At 39.6% G+C, this 15772-nt stretch overlaps 1 protein-coding gene across 1 annotated transcript in view; it reads right to left on the reverse strand.

The window, feature by feature from the left end:
* LNPEP (leucyl and cystinyl aminopeptidase) overlaps nucleotides 1-15271 on the reverse strand; it is an 85573-nt gene extending 70302 nt beyond the window's left edge. Inside the window, exon 1 of the mRNA XM_032403944.1 lies at nucleotides 15051-15271. Coding sequence (XP_032259835.1) covers nucleotides 15051-15069 — 19 coding nt within the window. The 5' untranslated portion in view covers nucleotides 15070-15271. The remainder of the gene's footprint in view (nucleotides 1-15050) is intronic.
* Nucleotides 15272-15772: the final 501 nt, after the last annotated feature.

A 15772-nucleotide genomic window follows, 5' to 3' on the forward strand; every position in this document is an offset into this window, starting at 1 on the left:
CGCCCCAGGTAAAACCAGTTTGGAAAACAGTTGGCAGTTTCTTTAAAAGTTAAAACATATAGCTACCAAATGACCCTATCAATCATCTCCTAGGTACTTAACTAAGAGAAACAAAAACAAATTGTCTACACAGAAACTTGTATTTGAGTGTTCACAACAGCTTTATAATAACTCAAACTGGAAACAAACATCCATTGAGAGGTGAATGGACAAACAAATGATATATCAATACAACAGAATACTATTCAGCAATTTAAAAAGAAAAAAGAAAAAAAGAACTACTGATATTACATGGATGAGTTTCAAAATAAATTATACTGAGTGAAAAAAGCAGGCCAAAAAAGACAGTGCATGATTCCATTTATACAAAATCTATATAATTCTATTTACATAAAATTCTATAAAGGTTAAGGGCACCCGGGTAGCTCAGTAGGTTAAGCATCTGCCTCTCTCTCCCTGCTGCTCCCCCTGCTTGCGCGGTCTGTCAAATAAATAAATAAAATCTTTTTAAATAGTCTATAAAAGTAGAAAATAAACTCATCTGTAGTAACACAAAGCAGGTCAGTAACTGCCTAGGAATGAGGATGGAGGGAGGCATAAATTATATAAAGCTTTTTTGTTTTGCTTTAAGTTGAAAAAATGTAACACCAAGAATCAGGAATATGCAACACTTTGGTACTCTGATTTTAATTATAAAAAGGCCAATTTGAGAGGTTTATTTGAACAATAACTACACATTCACCCACCAGACTTCAGGACTTTGTTACAAAATTACTTTTTGTCCACTCACACAAAGGAAGCATAAAAGGTCTCCTGTTTTTTTTTTTTTTTGGTTTTTTTAAAGATTTTATTTATTTATTTGACAGAGAGGTAGAGAGAGAGCACAAGTAGGCAGAGTGGCAGGCAGAGGGAGAGGGAGAAGCAGGCTCTCCGCTGAGCAGGGAGCGGGACGTGGGGCTTGATCCCAGGACCCCAGGATCATGACCTGTTTTTAAAAGTATTCCTGACACTTACTATAAACACCCAGAGTTAAAGGCTTTCTCTTTAATATTAATAACTATTTCAAAGTACTTCAAATAGATGTGTTAGCATGGGTGGGTCTATTACCTATTTTTCTAGAACTCTAGCTCAAGTTGGCTGAACTTATGTGTACATGCCAGGGTTTCCATGTTTCCATGTGATCACGGTTTACCATGTCTTATTTTGGGGGCAAGACAGTTTTAAGTAGATCAGTCCTAGTTACTCATGGCCCCAAAGAGCCCAGAGAAAAAAAGAAGGTTGACTTCAGTTCTCTTAAAGGTCTAGATCATTCTATGATGGGGCAAGTATGGTACAAAGGGTTTTGTTTCATTCTGGACTCCATAGTTAAAGACAAACAGAAAACAAAAATAATTGAACTTTGTAGGCCTTTAATTCATTATAATTAAGATAAGTCTAAGACCTCACTCAAGGACTGAGGAGTTAAATAATGTATCCATATTAAGTGTATGTTGGAGGGAGGGTGTATTGAGAAAGAGGGGCAGCTTGTTGAAAAATCCTGCAGGTATAAACAGAAAATAGATAAAAATCAATTTTTTAAAAGATAATTTAATCATTTTTAAAAATTTATGTCCTCCCAAAAACCATCCAGGGCTGGAATAAAATGACCTTAGAGTCCTCAAATAACCGAGGCATCTTGAGGTGTGGCTCGTCAGATATGCCTGGCTAGAACATTTCCTCCTCCTATGACCTAGATCTATCTTAAGACACTTGCTGCCCAATTCCATCAGCTCCGCTTTCTACCTGCTATAGACTGCGAAGGCATTCCTCTCCCGGCCCTGTAAAAGCAGGTTTAATGTTTAAAGTATCAGTTCTCAAGGTGCAGTATGGGTACCCCTGGGAATCCCTGATACTCTTTTAGTGGCCCTCAAGGCCAAAAACTGTTTTCATATTGAGATGTTATTTGCCGTTTTCATTCCCATTCTCTCATAAGTATACAGTGGAGTTTTCCACGGGCTACACAACACATGATACAACAGATTGAACACAGAAGCAAATCTGAAAACCCAGTTGTCTTCTATTAAGCCAGACATTAGAGAGATTTGCAATGACATAAGATAATTGCTCTCACTAATTTGTTTTGGAGGATAGCTTTTTTTCACTTAAAAATGTCATTTATGTTGGGGTGCCTGAGTGGCTCAGTCATTAAGCATCTGCCTTTGGCTCAGGTCATGATCCCAGGGTCCTGGGATCGAGCCCCGCATCCGGCTCCCTGCTCTGCGGGAAGCCTGCTTCTCCCTCTCCCTCTGCCCCTGCTGTGTTCCCTCTCTCGCTGTCTCTCTCTCTGTCAAATAAATAAATAAAATCTTTAAAAAAAAAAAAACTCATTTATGTTAACACGTAAAAGGTTTTTTTATTGTATTAATTTATTTTTATTTTTTAAAAAATTTCAGTGCTAATTTCTACTGCAGTAAATATCTAGAGATATAGCCCATATAAACAAAATCACTTAGGGGTTCACAATCATTTCTAAGAGTATAAAAGGGGTCCTGATACCAAAAGATTTGAGAAGCATAACTCTTGCCTTCAAAGATAAAGAAAAAATTTCCGACTCTCCAGATACCATAATTCAAGCACTGCAGTTTCATTATACTGTTTGAAAAGGCATATAGAGTAAAATACATTAAGTAAGAAAAATAAATATATAGGCGGTCTGCATAACTTTATAGGAGGGCAGGAAGGGATAAGGGGTTCTGAATCATCCTGGATTCCTGGGTCCAGAAAAAAAGAACTGAACCGTTTGTTCCTTTCAGCATCCTCAGTTAGAAGGAATGTAGACTCCAATAATTTGTGCCTATAGAAAAACACAATCTTCTTTACCTTGAGATAAACTATCCAAAAGGATGACTCCCTATTCCCCCCCAAATTCACACATTGAAGTGTTAACCCCCAATGTGACTATACTTGGAGACAGGGCTTTTAAAGAGATAACTAAGGTTAAATGAGGTCATCAAGGTGGGGCTGCTAAGACTGGTGTTCTTATAAGAAGAGAGAGACATGGAGCTCTGCACACAAAGGAAAAGCCAAGTGAGGATGAAGCAAGAAGGCGGCCAAGGCTTCTCTCCATGAAGGAGAGCCAGGAAGAACCAGAACCCAACCATGCTGGCACCTTGATCTTGGACTTCTAAACACAACTGTAAGAAAATAAAATTTCTTTGGTTTAAGCTACCTGGTCGTATAGTTTTTTGTTATGGCAGGCTGAGTTAATACACTGCCTATACCATTTCTAAATAATAACTCCATAAATATACTGAGTAAGGGGGGGAATGCAGATTTATTTTAAAGGGGAAGGAGATGCTGAATAAATGTCTTCACAGTTTACATATCATAATTTATGTTATTGGGCCACTAAGGAGTTAAGGTTTTGTTCTCCTCAAAATGTCATTTAACTTTTATCCTTTCACATCAGGAAAGAAACATCCAGTTTCTCCTCCTGGTTGGTGTCATGTCTAAAATTCATGCTTTCATATCTCAGCTCATACTGTACTACAGTAACTCAGACCATTAGTTACTCTGTTGTGTCACCCAACAGAGCACCCTGCCTTTCAATGGCGGAGCTTCCCCTATTTTATCCCTGAGGCCACTTGAATTCTTATGCAGACCAATTCATGCCTTTTTACCAATTCTGGGATAACAGGAAATTCCTTTTTAAGAGTCCCTTCTAATTGGCTTGGCATTTGTTTTTGTGGCTCTCTAATGAAAGACAAAGTACCCCAAGAACAGGTCAGCCAGAAGGCCCACAGCACTGGCAGGAAGAGAAATTGATTTCACTGCATCACTCTGGTCTCAAATGCAAAGCAGCTCTCTAGCGATGCAATAAGCACAGAAGATGAAAGAAGAAGGAAAATATTGGGTCATTCTCTAATTTTGATTCTGAAAATACTTCAGAGTAAGAGAATCCCTCCCGCTAACCTTCATCTTCCTTCCCCTCAAACACTAAAGCCATTTCTCATTTAGCACTATCTTCCCTGTACAAAGCACAGGGTCTAAAACACAGCAAGTACTCAAAAGGCATTTTAGTGGCAAGGAAAGCTGAATGAACACTGATAAGAATATTCAGAAAAAGTGATTTGGAATTACTCTATTTGCTAGAGAGAAATATATAGAAAAGGGAAATGAGCACTGAAATTCAACTTTCCTTGGGGAAAAAAAAAACAAAATTAAAAGAGTAAAAACAAAAACACAATTGTTACTTAAAGTTTGTTTTGGAGTTGTTTGAAGTCACATTAGTCTCAGGTAACATTTAATGAGCATCTAACATATGGGGTATTATGCTGGGTGCCAACTCTAGTAGGAACCAAATATAAGACAACCGTATTTTTTCTGTCATATGTAATTGATGGTTCCTGGCTGAAGAAGCATGTACATATATGGAGAACTGGAAATGTGGTTTTCACCATTGAGAAAATGGAGTTCTAAACAAGTGGTACTTCTGCTTTCATAATATACCATTTCTGCCTCTTTGGACATTCTTGGGCAGAAATGTGAACTCCAGTAACTTACTCCTGTGGGAAAACACGATCTTCTTAATGCTGAGGTTTCCCAGGAACAGCTGTGACTCAGGAGAGGAATGCCTCTACTCCATTCCCATGCAATCCACCCAGATAGCCACCAAACACTTAAAGGATTATTCCTTACCTACCTCACCTTGCTCTTTAGTCAAAATCACTACCTTATATGATTCAGAAGTTCAGGATATTATCTTTGTGAGAAAAAACAAACGAACGACAGACCCAGAGACTTCTGGCAGGGTGGAGGTAGGGAGGTAAATTGCCGAAATTCACAATAGATTCTCAGAGACAAAAAGGAGCTGCCAAGTTACATTCATTCAGCCAAAATAATAATAAAATAAGGGTGTCACCGGTACTAGCAGAAATTGAAATTCACTAGTAAAGCTAGTTTCTTATTAAGCTTCTGTGAGAACACTAAAGTTTGTTTGCATTCCCAAAGCCCATGAAATACAGGCAATGTTACCAGTTAAAGAAGTACCTTTATTCTATACCTTCATGTTAACACTACCCCTTTTGGTCTTAAATTCCAAACTATTTCAACCCCACTTATTTAATACCTGATTTAACACTGAAACAAGATCTACTTGTATAAATAGCAAGGTGTTGCATCTTACACTTGCTGGACAGAACCAGAAAAACACATGTAAGCCAGAATTAAATTGAATGTAGAAATGAATAGTTCTCTACTCTTAGGCAACACTTCCTGCATAATTGTTAATAAATATGAAATGGAAAGAATCCTTCTATACTGGCCTCCAGCCTTTCGTAAACAAGATACATGAAATATCATTTGTTTCCCAATTTTTAAAATCTCATTGTGGCAGGAATATGCCCAAACCACCATGTCTCCGAGATCTCAGCTGTTATCAGAAAAGGTTTTCAGTTTCTATGCACATTTTAGTTTTTTAACGTAACTTACTAAAACATCTTGGTAATATCTTTAAGTAAGAGTCACAGAGCTAGTGAGTGAGGAGCCAGGATTTGAATGCTGGCAGTATGAATTACTCTTCACCATTAGGCTACACTATGCAGTAGTCTTATAAAAAGGAGGTAGATTCATGGGTAGATCTCTAAAATGAAAAAAAAATAAAAGTATAAAAACCAAATATAATTAAGGAAAGCAGTGTGGGATAGGACCTGTGCTCCACCAAGTTTTTTCAAAGAGAGTGTACCAATTTTTGTGTTCATATACATCTTTTTAAAATTTATTCTGCTGGAATGTAAGTTTTCCAAATGCAGAGACCATACTGCATATTCTTACTTGTACTCCAGCTTTAAGAACAAAGCTTGGAACAAGTTAGCACATAGTGAAGGTATATTTTAATATATTTATTTAAGAGGAGAATCTTCTTAAAAGCTATTATCTTTTGGGGCGCCTCGGTGGCTCAGTCTTGTTAAGCATCTGCCTTGGGCTCAGGTCATGATCCTAGGGTCCTGGAATCGAGCCCCGCATGGGGTTCCCTGCTCCGCGGGAAGCCTGCTTCTCCATCTCCCACTCCCCTTGCTTCTGTTCCCTCTCTCGCTGTGTCTCTTCTCCGCCAAATAAATAAATAAAATCTTTAAAAAAATAAAAGCTATTATCTTTTTAAAAAGAGGTAAGTGGGGGCCTGTCAAAAACAAATTTAAAAAATACTTGTTAATTGACACAGTGTAAAATGGTATGCAACAAGAATTTGTATTAAAATATTCCCTCTATGCTTCTTCTCTGACCCCAACTGCTGAATCCCCAAAAGAAGAAAGGAGCAAGGAAATGTAGAGCACTAATTTTGGTTTGCAATATTTTTAGTCTTGATGAAAATAAGAGACAAAGAAAAGCTATTAGCAAGATGTAAAAAGAAATTCACAATAAAAGAAAAATAACAACAAAAAAGAAAACAATTAAGTACATTTGAATCCCAGTATTACTTGGTTTCAATAAAATAGACTTAAGCCCAAAGCATTCATCTTCTAAAAAATTTTTTGTACAATAAATTCTGTGTGTGTGTGTGTGTGTGCGCGCGCGCGCGCACGCTCCTGCATTTACTTTCTCTGGTTGTTAGTTAGAATGAAATTAATAAAGAACCAAGAGAAAATATAAAATTTATAATAATGTACAAAGTCCTAATAATAATCATTTAATTCTACTTAACGACCCCCATTCAGAAACACTGTTGACTCCACAGAGGAAATACTCTAGTTAAAATTCTGGCTAGAGGATACCTAAAACACATCAAGTTAACAAGTGCAACATGATATCCCAGACTAAAGAATACAAACAGTGCAGAATACTGTCATAATGAACAGAATTCACATAAAGATATGCCATTTCATTCCCTTAAAAGTTAACTAATATCCTGGGGCGCCTGGGTGGCTCAGTCATTAAGCGTCTGCCTTCGGCTCAGGTCATGATCCGGGAGTCCTGGGATCGAGCCCCGCATGGGGTTCCCTGCTCCACGGGAAGCCTGCTTCTCCCTCTCCCACTCCCCCTGCTTGTGTTCCCTCTCTCGCTGTGTCTCTCTCTGTCAAACAAATAAATAAAATCATTAAAAAAAAAAAAAAGTTAATATCCTTTGGGTAAAAATAAAATTATTGAGTTTAATTTTCAATTTCATTTTCCTTTTCTAAGCTAAATCATTTACTATAATGTTTATATTTATATCAACTTGTCCTCCAATCAAATTTATAATCTTTATCAGATATAGTTTTTTTTTTTAATTTCCTCATAACATAGGTCCCACAGCCCTTGACAATCCTCAGGGGACCTCTGAGAAACACTTAGTTGTAAAAAGTAATTGAAACTGTTAATGATGTCTAAATATTTGTGCTCATTAATCTCTCGGGTAAATCTACATAACTGCAAATACTTTCTGAAGAGCAAAAGCTAAAGGTTTATTTTAATTCCATCAACTATTTGGATATAGTTTCAAAGAATGTTAACCTATCATAATTCTTTATTTAAAATGAAAAATGGATTTAGGTCTAAAGAATATCTGTGAGTGATTTAAAGAGAATGCATAACACTGATGGAGATCTGCAAAGAAAATGTATGAGAACTCTTCAACATATGCAGAAAGCTTATGGGTTAGAAAATACTTCAACTGGTGAATAAATTTGCTAGAGCTGATGTCAGATTTGAAAAAACTATTTTGCTGATAATTTTGAAATACTTTTCCATCTGACTCATCAGACTGGTAAAATACAAGGGAGATGATAATCTTGAATCTTCATAGCAAAAACATTGACATCAATTTACAACTTGCTGAGGGTCAGTTTGACTATCATTAACTCATTTAAATGTATATGATAATTATCCAAAAGTCTGGGATTGTAACCACATTTCTGTCTACCAATGGTCATTATCATTTCATTATCTGCCAAGAAAAGCTTCTATGCATGAATTCTTCAAGACTTTATCTCAATAGTGTTTCCTGAATCGGCAATTAATTAAAATAGAGCTATGTACCCAACTGCAATAAACTGCCCTGGAGCAAAATAAGCCACACTTTAGTGAACATTTGCTTATTTCTACCTAATTCAAAACACTATTATCTTATCCCCAAATCAGGCTGGACCCTCCTTTTACATTCAATTATTTTTCTGTGTACTTCCTCCGAATAAAAACTTATCAAGCCTCTCAGTAGCCTGTACTGATACAGATGGAAGGGAGGCTGCTATTCTAAAGAGCAAAGCATTTCTTAGTCCCACTAACACTCAATACTCTACACTCGTCTGAGTTGTTTTTTAAACTAGCCACCCAATCTAGATACTAAAAGGACAATGTCAGTGGCCCAAAGGGCTTAGGTACTTAGCATTTAGTTTAAAGGGCAGAGAAAATACTGCTAATAAGTATAAAGGGGAACCAGCCCAAACTTACGGACATTACTTTGATAAATCTTGAATATACTAGTTCCTTCCACCAAGCTCCAAGGACCACAGCAGCCTCCCTTACTTAACTATTGAGGACATTTTGACAATTATGGAATGAGACGAAACTAGACAAGGATTACACTACTTCTATCTTCAAATCAAACTATCAATACCAAGTTAAAGAAAGATCTTTAAAACATTTAGCTGTCCTCAATCACTCCCACTAACCACCATGCATTTTTCCTCTAAAAAGAAACTGGGAATGGTATAATGCTGCTGAGATGATGACTGTTCTAACAACTTTTTTAAATCTTATGAAATAACAGTTTCAGCTGTGAGAAATACCATGGCCCAAAGCTTTCTTGCCCAGTGAATGACACCTGAGGCAGTTGTTCTAAGAAACACTACCACACGGTCCTGGTCATTGCTTGCTGCAAGGTCCAGGAAGGAAAGGAGCACACCCAACCCACAAAGGTACCCATTCTCTCACTGCACTTCCCATTCTCCTGTTAGCCCAGCTTATGAAGTGCTCCCCATAAAAGCATCAGGAAGCCTTTACCTCCCTTCATCCCAGATCACTGGCTTGGCCTCCTCGGACAGCACCAGGGGTCTAGAGAAAACTCTGGACCACCCAATCCCTCAATTTACAAAAAGTCCAAACAATTAGCTTAAGTTTTATTTTGGTGGCCGCATTCATGAAATATGTGGAAGGAATGCCCATGAGACCCTCATTAAGCAATACACACTAAAGGAAAAGAACTTCAAAGGGTCTTTTATTATTGAACTTGCTTCTCCATTGTTTTTTCAAACTCCCTTAGAAGCCTGAATTTTCTTTATTTGGTAAATGAACTGGTTTCTTCCTAGTTTAGATGCTAAGGCTGAAATTTTTAAAAACTAAATTGGTTCATTGTTCAATCATAAGCATCAGTAGAAAAGTGAAGCCAAACCAGGCACTAAAAAATATAAACTGTGATCACGATGCTCCTACAAAGTCAATGAATGGCTCTATATTCCTCTTGCTAATGTTTTTCTTGAAATCTAAAACATTCAGGAAAGTGAACAGTCTTTTTTTTTTTTTTTTTTAAGTAGGCTCCACGCCCAGTGTGGGCTTGAACTCACAACCCTGAGATCAAGATTCGCATGCTTGTACCAACTGAGCCAGCCAGACGCCCCCAGGAAAGTGATCAGTCTTAACTTATAAGAGACTATGAATTTTTTTACTATCAGAGAGAGAAGTACACAGTATAATTTAACTTGTGGCAAATGTTTTCTATCTCCTTCCAGGGCTTTCAAATGCTAGTCTTAACTCACGCATCCCCTCATCTCTCAACTGCTTTTGTCTAACCAGTCCCATCTACTTGCCCCTTCCAACCCCAATTCCTCCATCTTTCGACCTCATACATCAGTGTCCTACTCTCCAAACTAAACTCATTTCTCAGCCAAAGATTTGCAAGGCTCAAGATATGACCATTTTGGAAATCTCTGCCTATCAGCTTCCCGCTTTACCTTAAATCTCTATATTTCTTTCATCTTCATCACTAATTCTCTTAAGTCCCAATTTTCCCTAAAGATCTTTGGATTCAAAGTCCTACAGGTACTCCCAAGACAATCACATATGGATTACAACGAATCAGGTTACAAGGGAATCCTAACCATCCTTCCATAGACTAAGGAACAAAAACTATTTTGTTTCTGTCCTATTTGCTGAACAGAAACACCACAGCAATGAGCAGCTTTCTTTACAAAGGCCACTAGATACACAAATTGCTGAACAAAAGCTCCAAAATTTCCCTTGATTCCCAATCCTGGTTTCTTGTGAACACTCAGAAAATGTACATATCTAGGGATTCAAATTCAAAAAAAAAGAAAGACTTTCTCTCGTTGCTCCAATAATATTATGGAAAGATCTACTAGTATTATTAGCTCTAGTTCCAACCTCCTACAGTTTTTAAGACATGAGGTAACTAACAGACAGAACACAGTGACACTGTCCTAACCTCAACCGCCAAGAGCCATGGGCCTAATCCAGCTCCATCACAACTTCAGGAGTAACCTTGGCTAAATTCCTTCATATCTCAATTTCCTAATACTTTCACAGAGAGGGTTCAGAATGCTGTTGTTTCCTAACAGAAGTATTACACTGAATCATTACAAATGTGAACCTACTGGTGACAGATGTTACATGAACAGGCTATAAAGACAATTCTGTACATTTATTTCACAATTAGAAAACTATCTTAAAGTTTTAATGCCTTTTTGTTTCTACTATATTTCTTAGTTTTATATTAGCATGAAAACAAAACTAGATTTTTCCATTTCATTTCTCTTATTTAGGTCGGCATTATCTGCTGACAGGTTTGTGGGTTTCCTGCAAGTGTGTCCAGCAGAAAGTCTAGCTGTAAGTGGGCATTCAAAAGACAGTGTTTGAATGAATTACTGAAAAGGAAATCACCCCTGGCTTATTTTCTGTATGATAATTTCCTTATAACCAATCTTTCTGGTTATGTATCTTACATCTCTCACTATCTATAGATAAGTGATAATCACTGATTTTAGGCATGCCTGGGTAGCTCAGTCGGTTAAGCATCTGCCTTCGGCTCAGGTCAGGATCCCAGAGTCCTGGGATGGAGCACCTTGTCAGGCTCCCTGCTCTGTGGGGAGCCTGCTTCTCCCTCTGCCTGCCCCTCCCCTTGCTTGTGCTCTTTCTCTCTCTCTTTCAAATAAATAAATAAAATCTTTAAAAAAAAAATCACTGATTTTAATCGTTCCTAAAATATGCTGTCTGTCTCAAGACACACTTTTTTGGAAATTGTTATGCAAAACAAAGGACTTTCCCCCCACTGCTTTCCTTAAAAACTGGATAGTTTCTAATTACAGCCTCAACCTTAGAATATTAAATGATGTTAACATCTGACTTCTATACAGTCCTATTTCACTTAACTGAAATAGAAAACTCAAGACAGAAGGATAAAAACATATTTTTACTTATATTCCATTACACAGAGCAACAATGATCTTCCATTTTAAGGATTTTCTTTCAATGTGGTCATTTATCATAGAACAAAATATATATATAAACAAAATGGGGTAAGCTCGTATTTTTGACTGATGATGCTATTTTGTTAAAAAAAGAAATGCATAGCTATAGGACAACTGTTATTTGTAAGATCAAAAGATGAAATCACAATGTGATACTGCCTTACAACCCATGAATATCGAATTTGTTCTCCAGACTTCCCATTTTGGAAGCTGGGTAATAGTTCCAATTGGATGTCAATCTGAAAACAAAAACAAAGATAGTTTGTAAGACAGGTAAATCCCCCTTGTTTGGTTATATACCAGGCGGTAGTACTAAAGTGATTCCTGGGAACTTTGTTCATAAGAAAAAAATGATGAATATATGTATGTATCAGGAAAAAAAGGCCTTCTCCATCAATATGCTTCCAAATCCTGAATTTGCTGACCTAATAAAGTTCTCAAAATCTCCCTTCTGGTGAATACTTCTGGTATCCTCAAAATGAAGTCCCACATTTTTCTAGCCCTAACCTCAGAACTCCTTGATCAGATTCTAAGACTGAGCCTTGACGTTTATAGTCCTTAATGTGAACTTAAATTATTCTCAAATACCCTAATCCTGCATGTAAAGGAGAAGAAATAAAGAAATAAAGAGAAATAAAGTCATCAGATAACTACTTGCCCTAATCTAGTACATCTATCAAAACATCTAGAGAGTTGCCATCAATTTTTTGGGTTTTTTGGTGTTTTTTGGGTTTTTTTGTAATATATAAATGACTATTTTCTAAGAGTTTCACCTCTAACTGCCTAACAGGACATAACAGTTACTGGCAAACCAATCTTGAGTACTAGTCCAGCATATCTTTCTCCCCATAAAAAAGTCACCAAGAATCCAAAGCCAGACTGGATATAGTCTGCAGTATGTAACAGTCAGCAGTCCCCTCCCAAGGGCAAGATCAAAAATACCTCCTGAGCCAAATGTGAACTGCTGGCACTAAGGTCCCTTCTTAAAACCCTTTCTGGAGATACACATATTAAATAGGTTGAAGCAGTATGTTACCTGGACAGATTAACATAGGATATTCATCAAATGAACCCATTATCAGCAGGCAGAGACCAGGGAGGGCCCAAGACAAATGAGCCACAGGAGCAGCAAGTTTTGATGGAAAACAGGGAAAGTACAGAAAGCCCTACTGGAATAGATGAGTACTGAAAGTCAAAAATGACAAAACAGAAACTAAATCTGCCTCCTTTACAAATTTCTAGGTCAGAGCGTGAAACCACTGACAACATTTTAATTGAAAGACAAGTGGTTCGGAACTGCTGAAACTGGTTTTGCTAAGCTCTCACACCTCTCTATAAGCAGGGATATATAAGAAAGTGTACGTGGTGAAGATTTTACTAGAAGAGGGTGAATGCGCAACAAAAGCCAAGATCAAGCTTGATAAATCCTGTAATTATAAATTCTAGGGATAATGAAATACTCTGCATCAAAATACTCAGACCTAGGGGAGAAGAATTAGCTGTACGTATCCTTTGTATTCAATAGGATTAAGTACAAAGATAAACATACTTAAACAAGTCCCGTTTAAAGACACTAGAAAAATTCTAAGCTATCCTTCAAAAGGTCTGAAATAAATAAACAGTCAGCCTTAAACCTAAAAAGCACCTCAAGTTGCTAGGAGCTAATTTTTGGTTGACTTTAGATGTTGTAGTTTCTAGTTCCTTGTTAAAGGACACTTCGATAAGCCTTCAACAAGTGATTAACACATTAACTAAAATGATGCACCGTCAAACTGTTTCCAGCAGATTCTGAAAATCTGGAAGACAGGAAAAAGATTAAAAATCCAATTTCCTACATAGAAATTGAAGCATTCCTCCCTCTTTGTTACCTCTCTGGGACTTTTCCATTGTCCTCTCAAATGTGACAATCTGCAAATATTAATATTAACATCAGGAGGAACATATTTTAAGAAGGGAGAAAAGACCCCAGTTGGAGGATCTGAGAATGTATCTTAATTCTGTAGGCACAGGTCTGCCAAATCAACTAGCACTAGTCTTGACCAAATCGGTGACTCAGCCTTGTGCGGAATTTTTTTTAAGTGAAAGTTCACATTTAACATCCTACAAACATGGAAGCTCTAGGTATTCTACCTAGGACAAAGAAAAAGCCTTGGAATATTCATTTGAAAGGATTTAATGATTTGTATTAAACATATTTTACACTTAAAATACTAGATGGTCTCTAAGTTTACTTTCAGTTCCAGTATTCCTTAATTCTCTTAGTAACTTTACCCCACTATTCTTAGAGCCTTAGAAATTACAAATAGAACCTGAATGAGAAAGAAAATTCAGAATTAAAGTTGCCATCATTAAGCCTAATTAGACAGTACAGACAGGAAGATGGCAGTAGAATAAAGCATTCTGAGTTAGGGACAGGGAAGAATATAATGAGTAATTTGCAGTCCTATGAATGAACAGCATACAACAAAGTCTGGCTAGGGTTTGGGATATAGTGGGCAATGTCTCTATCTCTTGAGGCAAGTGACCCACCTAAACCGGAGTAGACGCTGGCTTCTATTAATGCGACAAATTGTCTACCTGAAGTAACAAACCACCCGCAAGAAAATACATGTCAACTACAGAGTGAATCGTCTAATTTTAGTGTGAATTCTCCCTTACTGGCATTCTCCCTACTTTCTGTCCCAAAAGGAAATCCATATCCTCAACGCCACAAAATGGTAAGACTTCTCACCCCTGTATTGTGACTCTGGCACTTCTGGTCCAAACAAAAGCCATCGGTTTTAACTAGGGTGGGATTTATTCTGTCCATTCGGTAAAGAGCTGTGGCTGTTGGCAGGGCTTCCTGCAGGCTCCTGCTTTGACTCTCGCCTCATGTCACATTGTGATATCACCATGACGGACCCCTGATATTTAATGAGTCTTCGACTGAAAAACTGGTATTATCGGGAGCCCGTGAAAGGAAGCTTGAACGCCCTGCAGAGTGCCTCACCAACAGACAGGAGGGTGACAATGCGGGCAGGCACCTCCTCGGCAGAGCAGGACCAAGCAAGCCTTTCTGCAAGTTTCCCTTCCTCCTACTAAATTAACCTGCCAAGCCCCCCCCCCCCCCCCCCCGCCCTATTAGGAAAAGTCACGCAGGCAACTCGAGGAAGGACAACGGGGGACAGCTCCTTGCGCACCACACAAGTTTGGTTTGGCAGTGGCTGAGGCTTAACCCTTGCTGCCAGAAGAGCCTTGGCGGACACCACCTTCTCCAGGGGCAAACCCAGAAGGCCAACTTTCCCCTCCTCTACGCAAAGCAGCCCAAACTTTGCTGTTCGCCCACCTGGCCACGCAGCGCAGCTTCGGGTCTGGAGGCACCCGACGCCCCCAGGCCCTCGGCAGGCGGTGGCACTGACCTTCACGCCAGCCCCCGGTCCTGCGCCGGCCTCGGCCCGCACCCCCCCGCCACCTCCAGGCTCCAGCTGCCTCCCCCAGTCCGCTTCCACCGCCCTCAAACCCTCGTGGGAAACCCACGGTGGGGGCGACTGCAGCTCGACCCCGCGTGTCCCGACGGCCAACGTCCCTCTGCGCCCCAGAGAGTACCAACCCCGACGCCTCTGCTCGCCTACTCACCGTTAGTAAAGGGATCCATTTTCCCCCCGCCGCTGTTCCTTACAGCCGAAGCGCCCAAGCTTCCTACTCCAAGAACTGAAGCGGCCCTGTCGACTGAGCATGCCCAGCGCGGCCGCCAGGGGCTGTCGGGGAGGTGCCGAGAAGGCCGGCGCCGCTCCGCCGCTCTGAGGTTCCGCTGCTCCGGGTTTTTGCAACAGCTGCAGAAAGAGCGAGGGAGGCCGGAGGGAAAAACACCTCACAGCCCTAGGCCGACTCCTGGGAGAGGAAGGGGAGGAGCGGGTTAGAGGTGGGGGCAGCCTCATGGGCGGGGCTTGAAAGAGCCACGCCCCTCCAGGAAGACCTGCCGCTCAGGCTCTTCAATACTGGGGCACAGTATTCACTCATTCAGCAAATATGACGGCTCACTGCATCCCGGCCCGGCCGGGTCCTAGGCGCCGGGAACCCGATACTGCACCCCAAAACAACGACCAATGCCCCGTTTAGTGGACATTCCAGAGACAGGACAATAAACAAACACAGAAGGCACACAAGACTGAAAGAAATGTCCCGCTGAGCATTAAATCAGGGTGATGTGATGGAGAGTGAGTGGATAGCTAATTCGGACGGCTTGGTGAACAGAGGCCTCACTGAGAGGTGCCACTGAGGCCGCGATCTGGAGGCAGAGCTGGCGCCCCGGGCGAAGGTCGCTCCCCAGAATTCGAAGCTTCGGTTTCCCTGCGGAG

The sequence above is a fragment of the Phoca vitulina genome, unplaced genomic scaffold, assembly GCF_004348235.1.
Source record: "Phoca vitulina isolate PV1807 unplaced genomic scaffold, GSC_HSeal_1.0 scaffold6, whole genome shotgun sequence".
NCBI lineage: Eukaryota > Metazoa > Chordata > Mammalia > Carnivora > Phocidae > Phoca > Phoca vitulina.